The sequence below is a fragment of the Sebastes umbrosus genome, chromosome 1 (genome assembly GCF_015220745.1).
Source record: "Sebastes umbrosus isolate fSebUmb1 chromosome 1, fSebUmb1.pri, whole genome shotgun sequence".
Taxonomy (NCBI): Eukaryota; Metazoa; Chordata; class Actinopteri; order Perciformes; family Sebastidae; genus Sebastes; species Sebastes umbrosus.
The window spans coordinates 31161510-31186991 of record NC_051269.1 but is presented as its reverse complement, the minus strand read 5'-3'; the positions used below and the strand labels follow the sequence as shown (position 1 = coordinate 31186991).

Here is a 25482-nt window from a genome sequence, read left to right as displayed (position 1 = left end):
GGCAGCAGTCTGCAGCTCAGCGGCGCGTGTTGTACACGGTTACACCCTGTGTGGATGAAAAAGGTGAACACAGCCAGAGGTTTTGGCAGCTGTGTGTTTGTTTGACTTGCAACATTTATTCTCCTTAAATATATCTTCTATATGTATGTGTGTGGTTGTGTGTGCTGCAGCTGGTAGACCTGTCCATCTAAACTATCAGATAATGAATATGAAGCACCATTTCTCATTTGAATAATTCAAATATATAGGCTAATGAGATGTTCAGATATTTCACTAGGGTTGTATATTGGCTAGAGTCCGGCGATATGATACGTATCATGATACAGGGGTTACGATTCAATATATTGCAATACTGTACTATAATACTGTAAGCAAGGCGATAGATTGCGATTTTTTAAAATTTAATTTTAGGAAAACTACAAAGAACACACCTCCATATGCATAAAATCAGAGTAAAAAAAGTTTACTTTTTTATGCATCAGAACAGTGGGATCTGCATTTGCATTTATCACAGTCCTGTAACATCATAGCGCTACTTTTTGTGCAATCTGAGCCGCTGTTTACCAGAAATCATTGCATGTAAATTCTTAATTAAGATTGATAGTGTTTTTGAGAATCAATACATAATCACAATAATAATATCACATAATATCGCGATACTCAAGTGTGGCGATATTTTCTTACACCCCTATACAGTATCACACGTCACACGTGAAATGCAAAACATCACATGTGAAAACATGAAAAAAAATTCACATGTAATAGGGCTGTCAATCGATTAAAATATTTAATCACGATTAATCGCAAATTAATCACACATTTTTTATCTGTTAAAAATGTACCATAAAGGGAGATTTGTCAAGTATCTAATACTCTTATCAACATGGGAGTGGGCAAATACACTTGCTTTATGCAAACGTATGTATATATTTATTATTGGAAATCAATTAACAACACAAAACAATGACAAATATTGTCCACATGCCAGTTTTTCCTCGCCAAAATTTTGCACAAGTTTGGAGCGTTGTTTAGCCTCCTTCTTGACAAGCTAGTATGACATGGTACCTTCATTGTAGCTTTAAAACTGCGCCTGCTACAACCAAAAAATTGCAAGTTGTGTAAATTCGTTAAAGAAATTACTGACGTTAAAACAAATTTACGTTAACGCGTTGTTATTGCGTTAACTTTGACAGCCCTATTAATATCATAGGTTTAAACACATTTTACATGTGATACATTTACATATAGGCAGTGTTTTTAATCACATGCAAAACAGTATTTCTCGTGTGAAAAAACTCATTCAGGCACATGTGGTCTTCAGATGTTTCCCATGTGAAACATTAGCATGATAATAGAGGCACGCATGTTATATTTCACATGTGAAAACATTTATTTCCCATGTGCTTTTTTCTGCAGGGGTCCTCCAGCCTGGATAATTTAAAGCAGAATGTGAACCAAACCTCTTTCTGAAGGACTGCTTCTTGTTGCCACTTTCCTTTTAATCTTTGATCTTTTTATGAACTCCATGCTGGGTGTCCCACTTCTCCCACCGCCATAATTTAGTGTCACACCGGATACATTTTACAGCGTAGTTTGTCAGTCGAGTGTATCACTAACACTCTCCAGATACTATTTATTCACATGTTGGCCCATACTAAAATGATACACAGTCATGATACTAAGAAGCACTTTGACTAAAAGCATCCAGTATCCATCAAAAACAACTCATGTTTTCTTAATGGCAAGCGCTTTCTCTTTCAGACCGTGGAAGTTCATTGAAATAAAGCAGAAATCGGGCAGCACCTCCGTGACCTTGACAAGGCCGTCTGTCAGGAAAATGTAGGAAAGGAAGCTAATTTGATTCTTTCTTGTGCCTCCCCCCCCGTCCCCCCCGTGGAGCAGCAGACAGAGCAGACGACGGGGGGAGGGAGGGAGGGGAAATGAGGTGGGGGATGAGGAAGTGGGGATGGGGATTGACCCAGAATCAGCTCCGATGATGCGGACTGATGTGCCCTTGTAACAATGAGAGATGCTCATCTGAAAATGAATGATGGTTACTCGTCTTTGACAGTAGTGAGAAGTTAGTTACTTACTGACACTGGGATGATCAAAGAAATTGAACTTGATGTTATAGTTATTGAATAAGTCATGAATGAATGAATTATAGTATTATATACTTTCTGATTTCAGACTTTTACATCAAAGACCTTTTAAGTACGAGGAGCGTTTTGTCTGTGTGTAACGCCTGAGGGTACGTACACTCAGACAGTAAATAAATGCAATGTGTGGTGTCTCGGTTGTTAAAGCCTAATCCGCTTTGTGTTGTATTCCAGTTTCATGCGTATCCATGCGTATCCACGCAGCTCCGTCCCACTTTACCTGATACTATCAGCATAAAAATGTGATATTTGAGACACTGAAGTGTCCCATAGATCCTACTCTGAAGCCTTCACTCCCCACTTTACCTTTTGATGTGCCGGTTTGTTGTCAAGGGATAATTTCAACAGCAGACAAAAAGAAAGCGATGAGGCCACAGTTGTGTATCAAGAAAGATCTTAAACTTACGCTGACACTAGTGTGTGTCTTTTGGAAATAAATTCCTGAGTTGATCTTTCTGGAGCAGTCGACCTAGCCCTTTCCAGACAATGTAGGACAATTCTGTCCTTGAAGTCTGGCTCAGTTAAGGAAACGCTCATGTTAACATCGATGAACCAGTTCGCTCATTTGTGCCCCAGCGTTCGACACTGCATGCTAACACAACCAGTCAAACCAATGAGCACAATGCATGTGAGCCCTGCTCTCCCCTATCGCCGGTTACCAATCGGTTAGAAGTGCCTCGGGCCACGGGGCGGCCAGTCTGTGAGGTTAGTATCGTAGATAAGGCTCATACGAAGGCCATGAACAGTGTGGAGGTGAATAGACTGCTAGTGCAGCATCAGATGAGTGTGAGAGAGAGTGACTTTCATTGTAAGCAGAAAGCAGAGAATATCCTCCATTGATGGAATGACTGTATGGGTGTGTTTGTTTTCAGTTATTGTTCTCCACGCTGCTACAATAGAGAGACTTTTTCATGTTTGACGGGGTTGAAAACCAGTTTATAGAATTAGATAGTTGATGAAATTGTTATTAATGCTTTTATAATGTGGGTTAAACATTAGAGTTAAACATTAGAGTAGGGCTATAACTAACGTCTACTTTTACTTTTACGTCTAATTTCGGAGGAGACGGGCGGCGTTGAAAAAAGCCTGCCCTTTCAAAACTACTCGCTGACTGCTAACGTTACTTGTGTTAAATAGCGGTCCACTTCCGTGTTTTGGTACGGTTTGCTTTCACACCTGATGTGAACCGTACCCGAGTACATATGATCCGTGCCAGAGACCACCTTTTCAAGTGGTTTCGAGTTTGGTATGGAGCGTTCAAACTAATCAAACGAACTGGACTTTGGGGTTCAAGTGAACTCGGATCCTGGCCCGGGTCCCTGATGTGAAAGCACCCTAAATTGCTCAGTAGAAATGGAGATTCCAATGTCGACAACTCCATGACAACTGGTAAAAACACCATCTGCTGATGAAGATTACATAATGTGACTGAAAGCTCCAGAACAGCTACTAACTGGATGTGAAATTCTCAAATAAAGATATGCATTTACTACCACACAAGACAAAGGAAAGAAGTGAATCCTCACAATTGACTATTGATTAATGGAAGTAGTTTGAGATTGATTGACTAATTGTTTCAGCTCCGTGAGGATGATGCCCGCAGGAGAATCATTTTTTATCTCTAGTATGTAGTCATTACAGTGGCCACATTGAATTGCAGCAGGCATGGCGCTCTGGGAGAATCAGCACGTGTGTGTCAGTGTGGCGAGACAGACGCCAAATGGGAGTGGCAGAAGGTGTCCACTCCGAGTCTGCCTGCCTGCCTGCCACCACCTGGGTGAGCCAGCTGTCCAAACCCAGCGCCGCCAGCCTCTTGTGACCGCTGTCCCACTTCCTCTGCATACGCTTGCTCATAATGTGCGCTGCCTTCTTTGCTTTCCCATATTTCGCACTTAGTCAGCTCTCCCTTCCTTTTACTTCATGCATCACTGCCTCATTTTGTCCAAGTGTTCCTCATTAGTGCTTTCTCTTCCGGTGCTCCCACCTGAGCCAGCCATTTACTCTCTGAACCACTCGTCTCTTTTTTTATCCTGGTATTGTGTCTGCCTAAATCAGAGGTCAAGCCTCGCTAAATGGCATTTCTCCCCCCTCATTCACTTTTTATTTGATGCCAGCTTTTTTCATTCATAGCTAATGTGACCTCAGCTTAACAGGGACAATGCACAGTCAGGTGCTTATTTCTGCCATCCTCTTGGAGAGTGTTGGAGCAGCATATGAGCTTCTCAATGTGTGTGTGTTTGGCTACCAGCCTGTTAACCTGCTGGGATGTCGGGCCCATGTGGAGGATTGGAGGCCGAAGCGAGAGACAGATTGTTTTAGTGAATGGCCAGCAGTGAGTCTGTGTTGCTATTATGCACAGATGCTTAACTGATTATTATAAGAGCACGGCGTAGACGTTAAGGGGAAAGGTGTCTTAGATGGATTGTGACGGATAGAGACGGAGAGATGAGATGAGAAGGTCGACTGTACGGAGAGAGAGACAGTTGATGGTTTTATGTGCGGAATCACTGCAGACAGCTGATGCAGGAAATCAATGGGAGGACTGATTAAATGGGTAGCGGGACAGAAATGCCTACTGTAGCTCGATAATAAAACATGGAGGCTTTCAGCTGTGCTTGTGTTTCATAGAGGTGGTTGGTATTACAGTAAGTCTTTGATGAATGGGCTTTAATTAATGAAAGCTGTAAGATACGAGAAGATGTTCATTAGTGCTGAATACATTTACCTTAATTGCAATCAGAAAACTTAATTTCTCAGACAAACAACGGAATCGACTAATTAGGATGTCAAACACTATTTACTATAAATATTCATGATGTTTGTGATTACATTTATTCTGTGATGTATTTTAAAATATTTGAGAAGTAAACTATACAAAAAAAAAATAATATAAGAATGTTATATTTAAATGAGCTAGGATATGCCAGAATAGCTGACTTGTTGTTGGTCGGTCCATCTCTTTGGTCCAGACTCAAATATCTCATCAATTATTCAGGGATCAACATTGTTTTGTTTTTTTCACTTGCCCGGTCGGACAATTGGATCAGAATTCAATTTTTACTTGCCCCTATACAAATTATGATATATTATTTGTTAGTGGTTATCAACTAACAACAAAGACCAAAGTTAATTGTCATGTTTAATCATCTTTAATCTTTTTCATGTCGTTACCCTGAAACAGTCGCGGATATGTTTATGCAACAAGATCACTTAGTTAGGTTTAGGAAAAACGTCATGGTTGGGCTTAAAATAGCTATGTAAACTGAGTAAAATACGTACAGAAACAATGTAACAAGTACGGAAAACATGTCACCAATGTCTCGAACATATAACTTAAAAATAACTCAACACTTTGGGACACGAACACCGGTCTCAAACACCGGTTTCCTGGTTGAAAGTCCTGTGTTTGTTGGACCTATCCACTTCTCCTCCGGCCCACCATAAGCAGTTTTTCTTTGACGCCACTCGCTCGGAGCGTAGCATGTTCACACAGATGCGTTTGCATTGCAGTCAGTACAGACTGCATGGCGTGTCATTTGTCACGCCAAAAGCAACAAATGCGTTGTTATTGCACACAAAATGACTTACAAATTACTGTGTTATTTAAAATGAGACCGAGCTGACATTATACCTGTTAGGTTTTGGCTCAAAGCATTGCTGTGCCCAAGTACAACCTATATATATAATTTTTTTTTTGAAATAACATTAACATATAATATTTTCGGAATCACCTCTTAAATAAGGCAGTTTAACACTGTGTGGCATATACTGTGTAAATCACCTACATAATGGACATTTCCATTTTAATAGAGAACATTTCCCTGCATTTCATTATTAAGATCAAACATATTCAAGTCTATCACTAGTTAGATTGGATAAATTCCTTTGTGAGTCTTACTTGCCAAGTAATCTTTTGGGCCATCTACTGATCAATTGACCTTGACACAAATGTACATTTCTCACATCCATTCTACGTTACTCACGTTGTTAAATGGGTTTTCTTCCAGTTTTGACCTCAGCAGCCACTGGTCTTCCTCCCCTCCATCCATCGCTGCACCTCGGGGCCTCTCACATTTCATCCCACAGTCACTGATATGCCCACAGCTCCTCACCCAAAATAGGCCAAGCCAATTTCCTGAGTTCTCACGGCTTTTCACGTCAAACATGCGACAATCTTCATGAATTGCCGTATTATCCCTCCTCTCCTGTTCTTGTTCTCATTTTCCCTGTTCTTTGTGGGACTCTTTTAAGAGCTGAACAAGAAAGAGGCAGATACAGTGAGAGAGATGAATGGTTCAAAAGAGCATTATCAGCTCCACCTCGACAGCTTTTCAGAAGTTTTGTATTAGCTGTACGGTGTGACAGAGGCCGCTATCGCATGCTGCCAGAACACTTCCAAAGACATACTGAAGAGGTTCAAGATGCCGACCATGGTTTGAGTCTGGCCAGGGACCTTTGTTGCATCAAGTCATCCCTCACCTCCCTCTCCCCAAATTATTTTTTATGTCTTTCTTCTTGTCCTTAACTTTTTTTTCTTTGGTGAATTTACATTTATCCAGATTTGGTATCATTTCCATCAAGTAAGGAATAATGTACAGCGAGTTGTTCATTGTTGTGAAATAAACCCCAACAGGGTGATGCAGGATGCCCTGAAAGGGTTTATTTCACAACAATGACCTGTTCACTATACATTATCCCGCTTATTACACGGCTACTTACTCGAAAGAAATCAATAGTTTGACAAAAAAAATGGTCCACCAGACTCCGAAATCAGAATGGCACCCATAGCAACGGTCTGCTCTACATAGCAACGGTCTGTTATAAATAAATAACAGCTGTGATTGCTGTGATTGACCAATCAGAATCGACAAAGCCGTGTAATCAGAAGTGTTATTGTAGTTTTCCAATAAGAAAAGACAAAGTTAATAATGTTTTTAAGGTAGTATTTTTTTCCCACATTTGTAAACTTCTTTCTGAGTATCTGCTGAGTTATCTTGTCCCGGTTGCTATGGGGCAGGATGACCTTGACATGACATGCTCACATTGACAATGATAAGCATGCAGCTGGGGTTTGTCACGGCAAGTCAAAGAGAGAAAACAAACACAGGATGTTTGGTTTCAATTTCTAATATAGGAAATTACACTTGATTTTTTGGGATGTATTTCATCGTGTGACTAAAAGGACAGTATGACTTCATACCAACTTTTTATGAATGCTTGTCATATTAACATTTTACTATTATAGTCTTTATTTTTCTCTTGGAGGAAACATTAAGAAAAAAATATATTCTGAAAATGCTGTGTGTATCCCTGTCTGTGGTGCATGCACACACAGCGCTGTGGCAGTTGGGTTAATCCTAATCTGAACTTCCGACTATGACAAAGCACTAATCGGAGGTACGGTACAAGCAAACAGAACAGAACCAGATGGAGACACTGTGCTCCTGTTTATGTAATCTCTGTCGGGCTGGTTGCATGAAGTTAATCTCTTTCAGAAAGGGAAAGACAGTCCTACGCAGTAAATAACAAGACAAGACTGTGATTGTGTTAAGTTTATTTCAGGTGTGGCTTGTATTTGGTATTTATCAGGTTGTAAACAGACACAATAGGCCGACTCATGTCATCACACTCGGTGTGTTTAGTTAAACAGAAGTAAAATAAGAGGAACTTTTGAGTATTCATCATAAAAACTCTCACTGACCCAGTGGCATTTAACATGATTTTATTGTGTGTAATACAGTGGTCAACCTCCGGGTCTGAAAAGTGAAGCCAATGCTGAAGTGCCTTAAACTTGCATTCTTTCTCATAGCCAGCAGGGGGCGACTCCTCTGGTTGCAAAAAGAAGTCTGATTGTATAGAAGTCTATGAGAAAATGACCCTACTTCTCACTTGATTTATTACCTCAGTAAACATTGTAAACATGAGATTATGGTCTCAATCGCTAGTTTCAAGTCTTCTTCAATACAGCATGATGTTCATTTAGTAAATTATGGTCCCATTTAGAGTCAAATAGACCATAAAGCAGGGGATGCTTTAGGGCGTGGCTAACTTGTGATTGACAGGTCGCTAGCACGGCGTTGTCCGGTCTGGGAGTTGTCTGTGTTTTCGTTTTACAACTTAAACCCTTTCACAGTGTGTCTTCAGTTCATTAAAAGTTAATTGTAACATTTTGGTCACCTACAAATATCTTATTCAGCGTTTGGTTGTACTTAGCTCCATCCTCTCGTGTCACTTCTGGTTGCAAAAAAAACAAGATGGCGACAGCCGAAATGCCGAACCCGAGGCTTCAAAACGTCAGTCCACAAACCAATGGGTGACGTCACGGTGACTACGTCCACTTCTTATTTACAGTCTGTGGCGTATTATAACTGTAGATTAGTTACTTGAACGTTGTTTCTTTGGTCATTGGTTGGTAATTTTTCATCTACAACTTGAACGTATGCATAGCTTTGAGTTTGGCAGCAGTTCAAGAATTTATTTTATATTAACTTTCACTTTAAGGTCAATTTCAGTATCTTGTTTGATAAACGGAGGCCACTGTTGTTAGTGTTTGCACATTATTTCAGGGCAAAGCGCTGTCGGGGTTTATGAGTAACCTTTTGTTGTGCAAGTGGAGCCTACACCCCCATCAGCAGTGTTGTGTAGTGGGGCCGTGGTAAGTCAGCAGGGATGCATCCTGAAGCAGTTTGGGAAACCACCGAAAGGCACTGACAAGCTTGAAATCAGAGGGAAACACCTTTTAGCACAGTTAATGTTCTTTAGAAAAATAATCACAGTCTGCTTTGACCTGCAGTGCCGTGCATCACAACTGTTTCCAACAGGTTGTTGTGGAAATTAAAAGAGTTTGTTCTTGTCATGCTGTGTTCTCAATCTTGAGGACTTAATAACATAAATGCATGAGGTTTGCATCCATTTATTTCATAATGATAAATAAAGAAGATGAATTCCTCCTGCCTTTCAACCTTTTACTACTGTAGACATTGTTTTGCACCAATATTGAGCTGTTGGACAATATTGTCTAATGAACACTGCTGGTTCAGTCTTTAGGAGACAGAGACCACTGTGTGAGTACCAGCAGTCATTACACAAAGGAAATGAGGTGTGTGAGAGTAGGAGAGGGGATGCGAGGACAGGTTTGACACTTGTGTCTCTGCTGAGTGGTTATTAATGAGTGGGATGACAACAAGGGGATATTAAGTATCACCACCTCCGACGTTGTCAGCCCATGAGGAGAGGAGAGGAGAGGAGAGGAGACGGCAGGGCACCAGCATAGGGCAGAGTCTGCTTTTAGGATGCAGTGCATCTGTTAATCCAGAAATTAAAGTTCAGTCTTTGGTCCACTACCAAAACAGTCTTATTTCAGACAGTTATTCCTGCAAGCAGTAGGGCAGAGATCTGTTTTTGTTGCACTCTTGTAGTTCTGTTTCCCTGAGGGAAATATCTGCTAAATGATCCATATATTTCACCAGCTAGTTGCTTTGTCTGCCGTTTGTTGCTGAGCAGCCAGTGCACAGATGTATCAGTGACTTTTCACTGAAAACAGCTTCCTGTGCAGTCAGTGTGGAAACTCTGCTAAGTTTCCAGACTGAACCAAAACCGTAAAGATGTGGGCCGTAAAACCAAAATGATAAGCTGAAAGATGGTAAAATGTTGAGTCAGGTGATAATTATCTGTGGGTTCATCTCTACGAACCACTCTTTCCACTCTTACACTGTCATTTTAACGATTGTTAATGTTAAATGTTAAAGATAAGTGCAGCTTTAATGCTGTCGATGCTGTCATCTGCACTGAATTTGACTGAATCTTTTGTATGCAGACATCAGCACAGAGTTCTGTTTGATTGCATTCATCTGCTTCACACATCCGTATGTGTGTGACATGAATCAAAACAATGAATATGTGTCTGGCTTTGTTTTCGGAAAGACAGAACTGAGAGGTAAAATATGGGACGGGGAAGGACAGAAATAGATGTGGCTGTTGTCCCTCATCAATCAGGAGAGTTCAGCCTTTCTGATCCTCCTGAATTGAGAGGATCTTGTGGGACTTAGGCAATGATCTGAGATCAGTGCGCTCAATGCTTCGTAAAACCTGATCCTAAAAACACAAAATCAATTCTAATTTACAGCCTCCCTACGCAGGCTCTACTGTGCAAACATGTTTTTCTACTGTATCTCCCGTCCTCTCCCACTGATCAGTGTTTTTACAGCACCGTTAGTCACCTGTAGCGCTTTCATTCTCTACCTGTCAGCGCAGCCTTTCCTGGATGGCAGCCTGACTGTTGAGTCGTCTGTCAACAGTTATTGGATCTGCTGTGTGATGGGAGGAGGAGGAAGAGGGTGACTGTGTGTTTGCATTTTAAACAGTTGTTAAGGAACAGACACAGTGCGTATGATGGCTACGTGTTTTTCCATTATGAAGGCAATATTTGATCGATAGCATGAAAGCGAGGCAGAGGGAGAGGAAGTGAGGCAGCAGTGGCGAGGAAATGTCCACATTAGTGTTATCAGGAGGAAATGGAACAGGCCCCTCTGCTGCTTCTGCCATTCAAGCTTTTGTCCCGATAGTCTTGTTTTCACTGGCAACAAACTGCGGGAGGGCTACGACACAGGCCGAGGTGTGAGGGTGAAGACGAGAGCGAAGGAACAAAAGGAGAGTCAAATGACGTTTTCCTGTACAGCGATGATGAAGCTAAAAAAGATAACAAATAACAGGGAGAGAGGGAGGGGAAAACGATGGCATAATCCTCGATTGAGAAACATGATGAGAGTAGATGTTGTCCTCTGATTAATGGACAGAGTGTTGAAGGAAACGTGGACGCAGCGTCTGGCTTCCTCCGCTGGCTCAGAGCCAGAGAGGAGACAACAGAGAGCATACGATTAACTCGTATGTCTCTTTATGTGTGTGTGTCTTTACTGAAGTGTTTACATTAGGGAAATGAGCTCTTTGGCTATCACCGGCCTCTTCTTTATAGGGTGAGTGAGCATGAACACACACACAATAATGTACGTACACACACACACACACACACACACACACACACACACACACACACACACATACAGGCATTACTGGCACTCTCTGTTATTGGCAGCGAGCACAGCGGGCTGATTTTATTGGGTCTCTGGGCTTGTTGGTAACAGCCTTGGCATTTGGTCCCAGCTATTTTCTGGATTGTGATTGGATCACAGCAGGTCAGCGGTTGAGTTTCAGATAAGGATTACTGTATAATTTGGGCATTAGCATTTTGTAATTTGCACCGCTAGAATACCATTATATACTTTACTGGTGTAAACACACACACACACACACACACACACACACACACACACACGCAGTCGTTGCACATTAGGAGTCCCTGAGCAGTGTTTGCAGTTCCCAAGGAAACTGGACGCCCCTAAAGTGTGCCAGCTGAAGGGAACAAAAACTGGAAACGAGACTAAGACTCTCTGTTTCTGTTTGCATGCATAATATGTTAGTGTGTCCATAGTGAAAATATTGTGGTACAAATTAAATGGTTCCTTCATACCAGTAAAGGCTTTTTTTAACATGTACATTTCGTGTTTGAATTATATTCTTTCAAATTAATTCAGAATTGAAACTGTTACACGCAAGGACCAGTTATTTTTTCTCTCTCTAAAATATTATGACTTTTTCCCGATAAATATTTTTTTCTCTTAAACTTACAACTTAGTTTTAATATGTTATGACTTTTTCATAAAAATCAGATTTTTTCCTCTCAATATTATGGCTTTGTGTTGAACATTTTTAATTCTGAAATAAATATTACAGCTTTTTTCTCCTAAAATTACTACTTAATCGTCAAAATATTACAACTTTGTTTCTCAAAATATTTCAACATCTTGTAAACTCGATTATTCTGCGCTGAGAGTGGACCTTATTGTCTGTCACTGAAGATAATCATATTTTTCTACAGAATTTATTAAGTTATTAAATGAAACTTCCCAATGCATGTGTTTAATATCAACTTACCACAAGCAGACATACAAACACTTCAATAAAGAGAGTCTAAAATTAGGAACGTTTTAATGATTTCCTGAACTAGATCAGAAAATTTCTGATTGTAATGTGACCGCGATCGATGCCAACAATCAATACTTGACACACTTTGATACTTGATGCATTTCAGACCTACACACAACACTAGCAGCACATTTGGCATCACATTTTGCTGACCTCCTGCTGCTCTTTTCTTACATATTTTCTCTCCCATAAGCCACCACTGTGCTTGCAGCACAAAAGTGACGTCTTAACCCCATCTGCACCAGTACCTCATTCTGCTCAATGAGACCAGTCTGGTACTGATTTATCTCCTACTGAGGCAGCAGCGTCTCTGTAAGCCTCACGGTATTGTGATGTGAGCTGGATGTGTGAATGATGGAGCCCCACTGGCACTTAATGGCAGTTGTAGGTCTCTGCTAACTGTTTCCACCTGCCTGAGGACAAAACACAGCACTACAGAATTGTTTTCCACAAAAATTAAAAATGTTTCTTAATTAAAGGTACAGTGTGTAGGATTTGGCAGCATCTAGTGGTGTAGGTGCAGATTGCAACCAACTGAGTACCCCTCCACTCATCCTCCCTTTCCAAGACTGCGGTAACGTGAGCCACCGAGTGCAAACTGTGGTAATGCCGTTCGCCTCACTTAGAGGCCATCCTTACCATAATAGCACTACTTTAGGAGCAACGGAAGTTTAAGACGGCGGCTGGCGGTACCACGGTTTTGCATTCTGCGGCTCACGTTACCGCAGTTTCACAAGCATGCCGGAGAACTACGGTGGCCTTCAGGTAACGTAAAAAGGTGAAAGGCTCTCTGTAAAGCCAGTGATTGGTTTGTCCGTTCTGGGCTACTGTAGAAACGTGGCGGAGCAACGTGGTGGACTCCGTGAAGAGGACCCGCTCCCCTATGTAGATATGAAGAGCTCATTCTAAACAGAAGAACATGTCAGCCTACTGCACCGTTCTGCGAAGCTTCGAAGCCCAAAAAACGGTATTCAGGACAGCCCTAGAAATCTCTTTTACAATTTCAAAAACAGGATGCCGAGTGATGATGCTGTAAATGTAACGAAGGTCTTGAGGACTGTGTTCAATATTTTTAGAGGTCAGCTGCCTCCCTCATGTTGCAGATTAATTCACTCTCAAGTCACGCATCAATGACTTCTGCAGCTCTCAGGGTTTGATATGGCAATTATTGTGTGTGTGTGTGCGTGTGCATTTGTTAGTTTGTTTGTGTTTTTGTTTTTTTATGAGTCTGCTCCTAATTAGCACTATTGGGTTTGATAATTATTGTAATAAGTGAATTCCCTCAGAGGTTGTGGATAATGAGTCTCTGACTTTGTGTGTGGGTGTGTGTGTGTGTCTGACTGACAGAACTAGGTTTAGGGTCCCTGACAAAAGACGGGGGTAATGAGTATAGATACCATGTTCGTACCTACACACGTACCTATACATTCATCTGCATATAAAGAACGCAAATACAAAAGGTGTGTGTGTGTGTGTGTGTTTTGCTTCTTTCAGGGACTCTGTTTAGTCTTCAGGCTATTTAAACAGTTTTCCTATTAGTGTGCAAAGATGAGAAGATATAGACGCCTTAATTTGCCGCATCAGTGATCCACAATCTGTGTCTCTTTGTTTCACTCCGTCTACGCCTCATACAGGCGTTTAATTGCGGTGTTATGGGCTATTTTTAGCTGCTTAATGTTCTTTAGTGAGTGTGTGTGGTCTGAGTCTGGATCTGTGTGTGTGCGTGTGATGTTTGCTGCTCCGATCAATGTTATGGATCCCATCTTTTGTTGGCGCAGCTGGCTTAAATGTTCATCCAGCTGAGGCGCGGTGTGATCGCGTGTGTGTGTGTGAATTGATTATTTATAGCTGTTCCATTTCTTCTCCCTGTAGATCACTGACGGGCTGTCATTGTTGATTTTGTGTCTCTTTGTTGTGTGTGTGTGTGTGTTTGTCTATTCTCGTTTGATGCGGCGCTTGTCGACTTTCCTGAAGTCAGCCTGAGTACTTGTCTTGGGAAAGTTTTACTCCTCTGTGATAACGGAGACGACACTCAGAAGAAGAAGCGTGTAGAGCGTTAAACGTAGTAGGGCTGTCCTTGATCCAAAAAAATCGTAGTTGACTAACACGTACGATTTTGCCGACTAATCTATTTGTTGATTTAATCGTCGATAGATCCGTAAAACTGATTTTCTCAGATTTTCTTAAATCTTGTGTTAACCAGAGATGTGCTTATACGTTTATTAGAAATAAAAAAGCATGAAAAAGCATTAAAAAAATGACTAATCGACTAAGACCAAAACGACTGATTAGTCGACTAATCGACTGAGGGAGCAGCCCTAAAACGTAGACACACATATTTTATCATGGTATACTTAGGGCAGCAGCCAGCGATTAATGTCATTATTGTTGGTCTTTCTATCATGTTTTCAATCAATTATTAATGTATAAGAGGAGATTTTCAGATCAGATTTTTTTTCACGATTTCTGAGAGCCCCAGATAATTTCTTTAGATTTCTTCCTTTGTCTGACCTAAAGTCCAAAAATATAAATATTGAATTTACAATTATATAAAACACAGAAAAGCAAAAAAAAGCGTCACATTTGACAAGCTGGAACCAACAATGTGTTTGGCATTTTGCTTGATAAATAACTTAAATGATCAAGCAACTATCAAATTGTTGTGGAATAATTTTCTGATGATCAGCCAATTAGCACTTGTAATATTTCTGCAGATAGACCGGGGGGTGTAGGGTCTGTTGAACAAGTTTAAATATGGCACATTGGCCAAAAGCCTGCTGAAGGCACTGCACACAAAATTACTTCTATCAATTCTGAATATACAGAGAAAGACACTTAATAATCAATGTAGGCCGGAGTTATTTAGCAAGACTAAGAGAAGGGATGCCGATCGTTATCGGCCGATATTCAGTAAAAATATGTGATCGGGCAATCTGCATTATTGCTTTCTAGTCATTAGAGATGTTTTCACAGCATTTTAAAAAGATATTATAGAGGGCAAAGCAAATATTTAAATAAAAATACAATAATTTATTTACTTATCATTTGAATTGTGTGTTCTTATGCAAATAACCACTATAGATGACAATAACAAAGTAAAACGATAACATTTAGAATTTGTGGACGCTTAAAATTATGGTGGTGATAAAAGTGTGTCTCTGTTTTATGATGATGTTTAGCAGGTATAATGTTTACTATGTTAACCATCTTATTTGCTATTCAGAACTAAACGCAGCTCATTAGTTTTGCAGGTATTTGGAAGTAAAATTCGGACCTTTATGATGGCGCTAGAGGAAAAGTCTGTAGGCTTCATCTGCTGAGGACCATCAGTGTGTCTGTACAAAAATGTAAATTGCAATTTTTCCAGTAAACTCAAGGCCACAAAAATGGCCTTGTATTTCTCTATCTGAAATGCTTGAAAACCCCAAACCAAAAAATGTAAAACCAAATTGCTGTGTTGGACTCTGTAGAAATTCTGAATTGGCAAAGACCAAAGTGTCAGAGATTCGACAGCAAAGACCGATCCTGCCGTGGCTGCCCAGTAAATCAGTCAGTGCGAGACGAGGCGAAGCTGAAACAGAAAATGCACTGAAGGAAACATGCCAAATCCAAATTACTCCACTAATAGTATTACTGGGATGTTCTTTTTTTTTTATACTGTAAGTGATGATGAAAAGTTAATTATCTTAATAGGGGAAGGACTGACGATTGCAAAATGTGAGTAAATGGATGTGATACTCATTATACTTAAACGTTTCTTTTCTCTATATTTAAATAATTACCAACCCATACTGTGGTCCACATATTTCTTTCTTTCTGTCTTTCTTTCTGTATTTCTTTCTTTCTTTCTTTCTTTCTTTCTTTCTTTCTTTCTTCCATTTAAATGTCAGCTGTCAAGTGTTACACCTGACACTTCTGACCTATAAATATTGCACACAAAAGACTGACAGAATTGCGTGTAAACAGAGAGAAAAGGAGAGAAGAATGACTTCTATCCCTTTTACGATACAGCTGCAGCTCACACACACCCACCCTCCCACACACCCACCCTCCCACACACACACACACACACACACACACACACACACACACACACACACACACACACTGTTCGTCTTATAAGTCCATTGTGCAGACAGAGCCAGTGCGCTCCTCCTGCTGCTGCCGCATCCACTTCATGTTAATAATTGGTTTAAACAGCACTCATGTGGGATCTGCGGTTTTGATACATTAACCTCCATGTCAAGGTCACCTCCAGTAATAAAAAGGACTCGTCTGTCTGCAAGCTGCTTTCTGTGTCTCGCTGTCTATTATAAGGTGGTCGGGGGTTAGTGTGCTGCTGCTGAATTGTCTTTAATTCCTTCCTGGAAGACCCTCTTCAATGAGGCCTCGAGGCCAGAAAGAGGGCCAAATAATGCTGTTGTCAGCTGTGTGTGTGTGTGTGTGTGTGTGTTTCTGCAGCACCACAACGACGTGTGGTGAAAGGATTATTGTGTGCGGTGGGTGTGGTTCTTAATGCATGCTTGAGAAGAACCATGTGTTGAAGTGAAGATAGTACAGTAGGTTGTTTCTGAACTGTGTGTGCGGTATTTGTTTCTAGAGTTACTGTGTGTGTCTTTGTGATGGGCCCACTATCCCTACAGCTGTTGTATATGCGGTTGGGGATTTCTCTTGTGGTTTTATGACTCTATACAGTGTATGTGTGTGTGTCTTTGTTGCAGCATCCCATAGGGAGTCTGTGGTGCGGTCCCAGTGTTTGCGGGGGAGTTGATTTGCATCCCCTGGAGATTGAACTAGGGGGGTTTTAGCATGTGTAGAGGTGGACCCGGCACTCCGATACTGCTGGCTCACAGCTTTTTTCCGCAGCTTAAAGTGATTACCTCCCCACCGTGTCCGCATTGTACCTCTGAAAGCCCAAGATTAACAGTGGTGCCATGTGACAGATCTTCTGTTTTATGTTCATTGCGTTTAGCCTCAGTTTTCTCTGCAATGTTTCCTCACAATGAACCGGCGCTGCGGCACAAGCAAGTAAAAAGCTGTCACTTCTTTTAACGGCTACATCTCCTCTAATCAGCCGCCTCTTTGCCTGCGAGGCTTTCTGCCGTTCTGCTGGAAAACATGTTAAAATGATCCTGAATTTAAATACTTGGGCCTCATTCTGTCACAGGGTTCAGAGATGCTCAGGCGAAGTAGCTGCTTTAACTTCAGACTCATCTAATCAGGGATTATTTTACAACTGGGATGTCAGGTGAAAGCAATTAACCGCAATGAACTACCTGTCAGGATTGGAAAAGCCCAGCAGGATTAACAGCTGATGATGAGTTATCAGCCAAAGTTTGCCACATCGTCTTCAGTGGTTTCACTCAGAACTGTCCTTTTTTATGTCTAATCATTACTGATTTCCTACACGTTCTCTAACTTTCTAAATCAACAGCTCAAACAAAAGTGCTGTTGATTATGTTCAAGCTTTGTCCTCAGGGCTGCTCTTCTGCTACAGATTTCGGTTTAGTTCCACTCTATAAAGTTGCGTGAATGTCTTGTTTGTCTTTTGTGTATCACACCACACAGTCTGCTCCACTTTGCTCTAACAGTCAATCAAATTGATGGTTCATTATCCTGTTGGATAGAGATGTGTTTGAGGACGGTGTGAATGGGTAAATACATATTATGTGATCGATCAGGCTTTGTGACCTTCCTCCTGACCAACGTTTATCTGACACTGCTGGGCTTTGATATGAAAAGTTGATCATGGGTTTCTGTAGTAAATGTTATGGATTATTATAGGGTTCCTGTAAAATTGGTATTTTATAATACTAATATTAGTTTGATACTTGACACTTTTTATAAGGCAACCAGAAAGATAAATCATAAATATATACCACGTTGCCTAAACCAGCTCAAAATGCTTGCAATGTTTCCCCTTGAAATTATCATGAGGTCAAAGCAGAGCATGTCTAGCGTGTGCATCAGATTGTCATGTCTGCACAGTGTATCAGTGACACCCATTTTACATTTTTGATTTATGACGATGTAATTGTTTAATCCGTTCACTGACTATCTCTCCTTCTCTTTTCTCCTCTCAGGATTCGTCCTCAGATGGCCAAGGAGAAGATAGAGGGCTGCCACGTGTGCACGCTGGTCACACCTGGAGAACCACAAGTCCTCCTGGGTAAAGACAAGGCCTTCACCTACGACTTTGTGCTTGACATCGACTCAGAGCAGCAGCAGATCTACCAGGCCTGTGTGTACAAGCTCATCGAGGGCTGCTTCGAGGGCTACAACGCCACTGTGTTCGCTTATGGTCAGGTATGACACCGAGGCATGGATTATGATATTAGAGATTTATTATTGATTAATGGATAGAATAGAGTTCTATAGGTTTTGTGTTTATTTATAATTTTTTAAAAATATGAACAGAAGATGTAAGAAAATTACAAAGAGGCAACCTGAATACCAAGTCTGTTCCCAATCCTGTTGGTGATACATGTTACACTGATGAATTTGACAGATAGCGAACATATTTGTATCTTAAACACACAGTCGAGATTCCCAATGGGCCTTTAATCCAGATCTATCTTGGAAAAAAAACAATAGCCTAAATGTTTACCTGATTTCTGATCAATTTATCTGTTTTGTATGACGCTGCAAAATAAATATAGCGAATTAAAGGAACAGTGTGTAGGATTTTGGGGGATCTATTCCAACTCTAATATTGAGTATTTCTAAGTATTGTATAAAATATTGTGTTGTTATATTGACTGTTTTTATTTACATTTTATTGTGAACTTTTATTCAGAAATTTCTCTGTAGGGGGTTCAGCAATCCTTTAGAGGCCGGCCATTTATGTGCCTAGTCTTTAATGGAAAACTGATAATGACATGGTCATTTTGCAGTGTATTTAAATGCTCTGGTATCCAAAAGAAACATGACAAATGTCCTGGGCAGAAATGGGTTGATTGAATAAAAACACACACACCTCAACACACAGTTAATTAAAGTTTAATTAATAACCAATACACACGTGTAAAAACAGGTCACTGTGCATAGATGCTTGATGTTCGGAGTACAAAGTAAATGGGATCTCATCGTGGTCGATGAAATGTGTTTCAGACGGGTTCGGGGAAGACCTACACCATGGGGACGGGCTTCGACATGAGCCTGGGCCAGCTGGAGCAGGGCATCATCCCGCGGGCTGTTCACCAGCTGTTTGAGGGAATCCAGAACAGGAGGGATCGCGCCCAGGAGACCGGCAGCCAGCCGCCCGAGTTCAAAGTCAGCGCCCAGTTCTTAGAGGTAGGCGACACACACACACACACACACACACACGTGTAGATGTGGATGGATGTACCATCACACGTAATCTACCATTTTAACTGCGTGCAGTATTGATGTTCTTGCTTGCAAATGTGCGTGTGTGAGCGCTGGGATGGATATTGGTCCATATTAACTCTAACCAGATGGGACAAAACAGGGAGACGAGCGGATCAGCCACCTCTTCCACAAACAGGAAGTGACAACCCAATGACAGATGGGCAGGAATGCCTGCCTGTGCTTTGTTGGTCCTGATTAATGTTGGCCATTACCTCTGACATTATTCCTCATCATTGAGGGGTAGAGGATGGATAAGAGCGAGGGATAAGCGGGAGGGAGGGATGCTTGTGTAGGAGCAATGAGATAATATGACAAGTAATCATTTTTTTCTCCAGAGGTTTCTGGCAGGCAAATGTTTGGGTTGTCTCTGGGGCCGATGATTGTATGTGTGTGTATGAACTGATTACTTTAATAAGGTTCCTGTAATAAGATTTAAATTAAAAAATATTTTTCTTTCTAGCTTTCTTTCTTTCTCTTTGTCATTTGTTCTTTCCTGGTCTGTTGTTAGTGTGTTTTTTATAAGTTCTCAGGTCACAAGGTTATCTCTGTTGATGGTAAACAGATGTGTGTGTGTGTGTGTGTGTGTGTGTGTGCGTGTGTGTGTGTGTGTGTGTGTGTGTATGTGTATGTGTATGTGTGTGTGTGTGTGTGTGTGTGTGTGTGTGTGTGTGTGTGTGTGTGTGTGTGTGTGTGTGTGTGTGAGAGAGAGAGAAAGAGAGGGGAGATAGAAATACAAGTGCAATAGGAGAGCAGTTCTCACTGTTGTAGTGCCTTAATTAGTCTGTTGGAGAGATGGAGCAGGTGGGCTCAGAAAACCAACAGGAAGTTGTCTGATTGCATATAGGCATAGTTTTGTGTGTGTGTGTGTGTGTGTGCATGCGTGCGTGCGTGCGTGCGTGTTTGGCAGTAGGTGGGAACAGCTGAGCTTTCAGCTGACCTCTGTGGCCCTTCTGCCCTCTTTGCTTTCTGAGAGGTCATTCTTGTGAGCTGTGTGTAAATAAAAAACACAGCTGTGAGAAAAGGGGAGACCACGAGGGGCACGTGTTTGATATGTTTTGATAAAACGGAGTATTTGCCGTAGTATTGGGTATGTATGAATTGTATAATGATGCGTGTTGTGTTTGCGGCTTCCGTTTATTGCAGTTGTACAATGAAGAGGTCCTGGACTTGTTCGACGGAACCAGAGATGCAGAGAGTCGGAGCAGGAAGTCCAACATTAAGATCCATGAGGACGCCAATGGCAGTATCTACACCACCGGAGTCACTTCCAGACTGGTGAACTCAGAGGAGGAGGTGGGTGCATGTTGGTGTTTGTATCGTATGTGATGTCATCTGCAGTCATTATCCTTACCTTTTCTCAGTCTTTTTCCATATATAGTATTCTTGTACAATGTATAAACTATCGCAGTTACTCTTCTGCTACTCTTCAGCACCTTTAACCTGTTTGCATGCTTTATAAATAAAACTGCTTTGCCTACTGTTTCTTGGTCTAAGGGTCATGAAAGTGTAAAACTATAAAAACTGTCATGTTTTTCATTCAATTTAACCTCCTGCACTGTTATGGCTCAGTCTGTAATCATTTTTGATATTTATCCTAACACACCTGTTTTAATTTCTCGTCACGTTGCTGGCGTTTGTTGCATAGTGTAAATACGCTGCATTCCCATTGCAAAGAATTAAAAAAAAAAGAACATGAGCATAGCAGTTGTGGCGGTTGTTTGCCATCCTCTGTTGTTGTCTTGTCAATAGCGCAGTATTGCAATATTACAGTTATTGCGACAGCAATACAGCAATTCACAAAGTGTTTGGCACCAACAGTTTCAAGGAAAGAGTGCAAAGTCAGTATTGTGTTACTACAGAGTGGTGTTGCATCGCAAAGGGTTAACTGTGAAGACGTTAATGAATGCTGACAGGTTGAGGCGGAGCATGGGGAGCTGCCGGAGATCCCCAGCACCCCGAAAAGTCTGGCACGAACCATCTGGTGGTCAGTCGTTGAAAACAAAGAAATGGGTCGAGGATAATAAGGGAGACCTGCCGCTAACATGCTGCCTTTAAAAGCCCGACTGGTTAAACCCACGAGGCTATTTTGCGTGAGCGATACCAGACTGTCTTGAGAAGTTGCCAGATATGGAGGAGTGAGTGATAGTTGCCAAGAGGGGGAACAGATCAGAAGTGACAATGTGAAAGAAGGAGGGCATGATGGGGTCAAGAGGGCAGGAGGAACGACGGTTAGTGGAGATGTGACGGGTTAACAGAGATGGCAGGTGGTGATTTAGAGGACAGGGCTACAGTAAATGCTGGCAGGGACAAGACACTTAAGGTTTCTTCTCAAATAGGTGACAGAGTAGAAATATGTGAGCGGGTTGTTAAACTGAAGCAGAAAGAGAGGGAGAATAGAGGCTAAATTTAGGATCCGTGCATTCAATTTCCAAAAATTCAGACAGCTGAGAGACAAGTAGAGACAGATGAGTACTCCTCTGCATGGGAAGAGAAGTTCAGGAGGAGGCAGGAGATAGAAGTGTGGAAAGAGATGAGGAGTCAGGTTGAGGGTAAAAAGGAAGAGAAAACTTTTGCATTTGGCAGCATTTTGAGTGTGTAGAAAGAAAAGAAAGTTTGAAGTTGAATGGTTTCCCACCTCCATTAAATATGCCGACGTGTTGAGTTCTTAGAAATCAGCAAGTGATCATGGGAAGTGATACAACAAAACAGCGTCAACAGTTATTTGTTTTTGTTGATTGACAGCTTTTCTGATCATAGTTTTCTCTTCTTCAGTTTGAACTTTAAAGGCATAACCAAACGTCCTCTGTAATGTGTGTGTGTGCTGCAGCTGCTGCAGTGCCTGAAGCTCGGCGCTCTGTCCCGCACCACCGCCAGCACCCAGATGAACGCCACAAGCTCCCGCTCGCACGCCATCTTTACCATCTACCTCTGTCAGATGAGAGTGTGCCAGCAGAATCAAATGGTGAGATTTGGGGTTTGGAGTGGAAAAACTAAAATAAAGACAATAATTTTATTATAACAGTCATAGTAGCATTAGAGGTGATGAAATAATTGCTATTTGTGAGTAAGATGCTCCAACTCATGAACTCATTTTCAATTGTTTTTTGTCCACCTCCCGCCAGCAGAACGGAGGAGGAGGCGGAGGAGGAGGTGGAGGAGGAGAAGGAGGTGGAGGAGGAGAAGGAGTAGCAGGAGGAGGAGTAGCAGGAGAAGAGAACGGAGAGTTGAACGGCGTGGACTCCAGCCCCATCGCTAAGCCAGAGTTCGAGACGTTGATGGCCAAGTTCCACTTTGTGGACCTGGCGGGTTCCGAGAGGCTGAAACGCACAGGAGCTACAGGAGACAGGGCCCGCGAGGGAATCTCTATTAACTGTGGACTGGTGAGACAGACAGACTTAATAATCATAAAATGTGTGTGTGTGTTCATATGCGGGTGGTATGTTAGAAAACATGTAAACAAAGAAAATGACAAAGCACAGCAGCTGTTCTATTGTCTGTCTGTACTCGGATGTGTTTCAATTAGGGCTGTCAAACGATTAAAATATTTAATCATGATTAATCGCACATTTTGTCACTGTTCAAAATGTACCTTAAAGGGAGATTTGTCAATTATTTAATACTCATATCAACATGGGAGTGGGCAAATATGCTTGCTTTATGCAAATGTATCTATACATTTATTATTGGAAATAAATTTTGAACACAAAACAACGAGAAATATTGTCCAGAAACCCTCACAGGTACTGCATTTAGCATAAAAAATATGCTCAAATCCTAACATGGCAAACTCAAACCCAACAGGCAACAACAGCTGTCAGTGTGGTGACTTGACTATGACTTGCCCTAAACTGCATGTGATTATCATAAAGTGGGCATGTCTGTAAAGGGGAGACTCGTGGGTACCTATAGAACCCATTTTCATTCACATATCTTGAGGTCAGAGGTCAAGGGACCCCTTTTTTCTCGCCAAAAAGTATTGTAAGTTTGGAGCGTTATTTAGCCTCCTTCGTGACAAGCTAGTATGACCTGGTTGGTGCCAATGGATTCCTTAGGTTTTTTATAGTTTAATATGATATCAGTATCTTCACTCGAACTTTAAAACTGAGCCCGCTACAACCTCAGATATATCGTAAAGCGATAAGAGGTTAATTAAAAATCAAAAGTTGCATTAAAGAAATTAGTGGCGTTAAAACAAATTTGCGATAACGCGTTATTATCACCTGAACTTTGACAGCCCTAAGTTAAATACAAAGTTTGCATATCTCTCTTCTGCTTTCTTAAATGTCAGCATGATAATAATACTAGAAAACTAGTTTGTAATCAATTTCTGAATGTGTGTGTGTTGTAGCTGGCGCTGGGAAATGTCATCAGTGCTCTAGGAGACCAGGCTAAGAAGGGAGGACACGTCCCGTACAGAGACTCCAAACTCACTCGTCTGCTACAGGACTCACTGGGAGGCAACAGGTACTGTACACACACACATACACATACAAAAATGATTTATATAGTAGGAGAAACATATAGTATTCTGGAATAATATGAGTATTGTGGAAGATTAAGTTTGATCCACAAAGGAAAGTCTTTATTTATCAATCAATCAATCAATGCAGCCTTCCAGAGGATCTGAGAGGAGCTGAAAATATATATATATTTAAATGTAAAAACACATCTTTTTAGTCTGGCTTTTATGTAGTGTTTTATAATTTTTGTGGTTTTATTATCTATACTATTTTATACTATTTTTATTTATACTTTTTCTTTTTACAATATTCTATTCTTTTATCAACATTTAACTACATTGAGTAACTGTTGATCATTATGACATCTGTCAATTTCTTTGTCAATCGCTTGCAAAGCACTTTGAAGCATTTGATTTGTTCGAACATTGCTATAAGTTTGATTGTTAATTTATGAAGGCATCGGTGCTCTGAAATGATTAGTCAATTAATCAGAGATGACTGATTAATTGCCACTGTTTTGATAGTCGATTAAATTTCTGCAATTAAGCAAATTGCCAAATATTTGATGGTTCCAGCTTCTACAAAGTGAGAATTTGATGCTTTTCTCTGCCATATGTGATAGAAAAACTGAAAATTCTTTCACTATTTTCTGACATTTTATCGACAAAATGATTTATCAAGAAAATAATCAGCAGATTAATTGATAATGAGAATGATCGTTAGTTGCAGACCTAGTGCTCCGGTTTAGTTATTGACAGAAGTTACAGAGTTTTTCTTTTACAAGATACGCTGCTGAGTTGTTAATGTTGTGCCTGATTATCAAAAGGGCTTCTGTTATGTTCACGCTAAGAACAAGACATCCTCAACATTGTTATACTGAACGCACAGTCGTCTAAAACCGTTTGCATTTCCTTCCTCTCCAGTCGCACGGTGATGATCGCCTGCGTCAGTCCGTCAGACCGCGACTTCATGGAGACGCTGAACACGCTGAAGTACGCCAACCGAGCCCGTAACATCAAGAACAAGGTGGTGGTGAACCAGGATAAGACCAGCCAGCAGATCAGCTCCCTGCGCGCCGAGATAGCCCGACTTCAGATGGAGCTGATGGAGTACAAAGCGGTGAGAGAGGGAGGGAAGAAGGAAACATCTTGGGAGAGAGAAATGAAAAAAAAATATATTTTGAAATATAAAGACGAGGAGGTGCTCAGAGAAAACAGATAAAAGGGGCTGAATGACAGCAGGGGAGATGGAAAATGAAAAGTGGCACGTTGAAGGAGTGAGACAACATATGGCTGTCAGTGTAACTGATGCAATGAGGCAGTAAGAGAGGGCTGACATGATGGATGCAATTGAGAATAGTAATTGAGCAGATGAAGAAAAAGGACAACACTAATGGGAGTAAGTGCAGATGGTATTAGAGAAAGAAAAGCAGAGAGCATGTCTGCTGCAGC

The 25482-nt window shown here is 41.1% G+C and overlaps 1 protein-coding gene across 6 annotated transcripts in view; it reads left to right on the top strand.

Moving 5' to 3' along the window:
• Positions 1-25482, top strand: part of kif21b (kinesin family member 21B) — a 77903-nt gene that overhangs the window by 10365 nt on the left and 42056 nt on the right. For all 6 annotated transcript variants that reach the window (XM_037772866.1, XM_037772849.1, XM_037772858.1 and 3 more), the window contains exons 2-8: positions 18284-18506; positions 19311-19493; positions 20715-20864; positions 22399-22533; positions 22697-22951; positions 23920-24035; positions 24955-25150. In XM_037772866.1, coding sequence (XP_037628794.1) covers positions 18284-18506; positions 19311-19493; positions 20715-20864; positions 22399-22533; positions 22697-22951; positions 23920-24035; positions 24955-25150 — 1258 coding nt within the window. The remainder of the gene's footprint in view (positions 1-18283; positions 18507-19310; positions 19494-20714; positions 20865-22398; positions 22534-22696; positions 22952-23919; positions 24036-24954; positions 25151-25482) is intronic.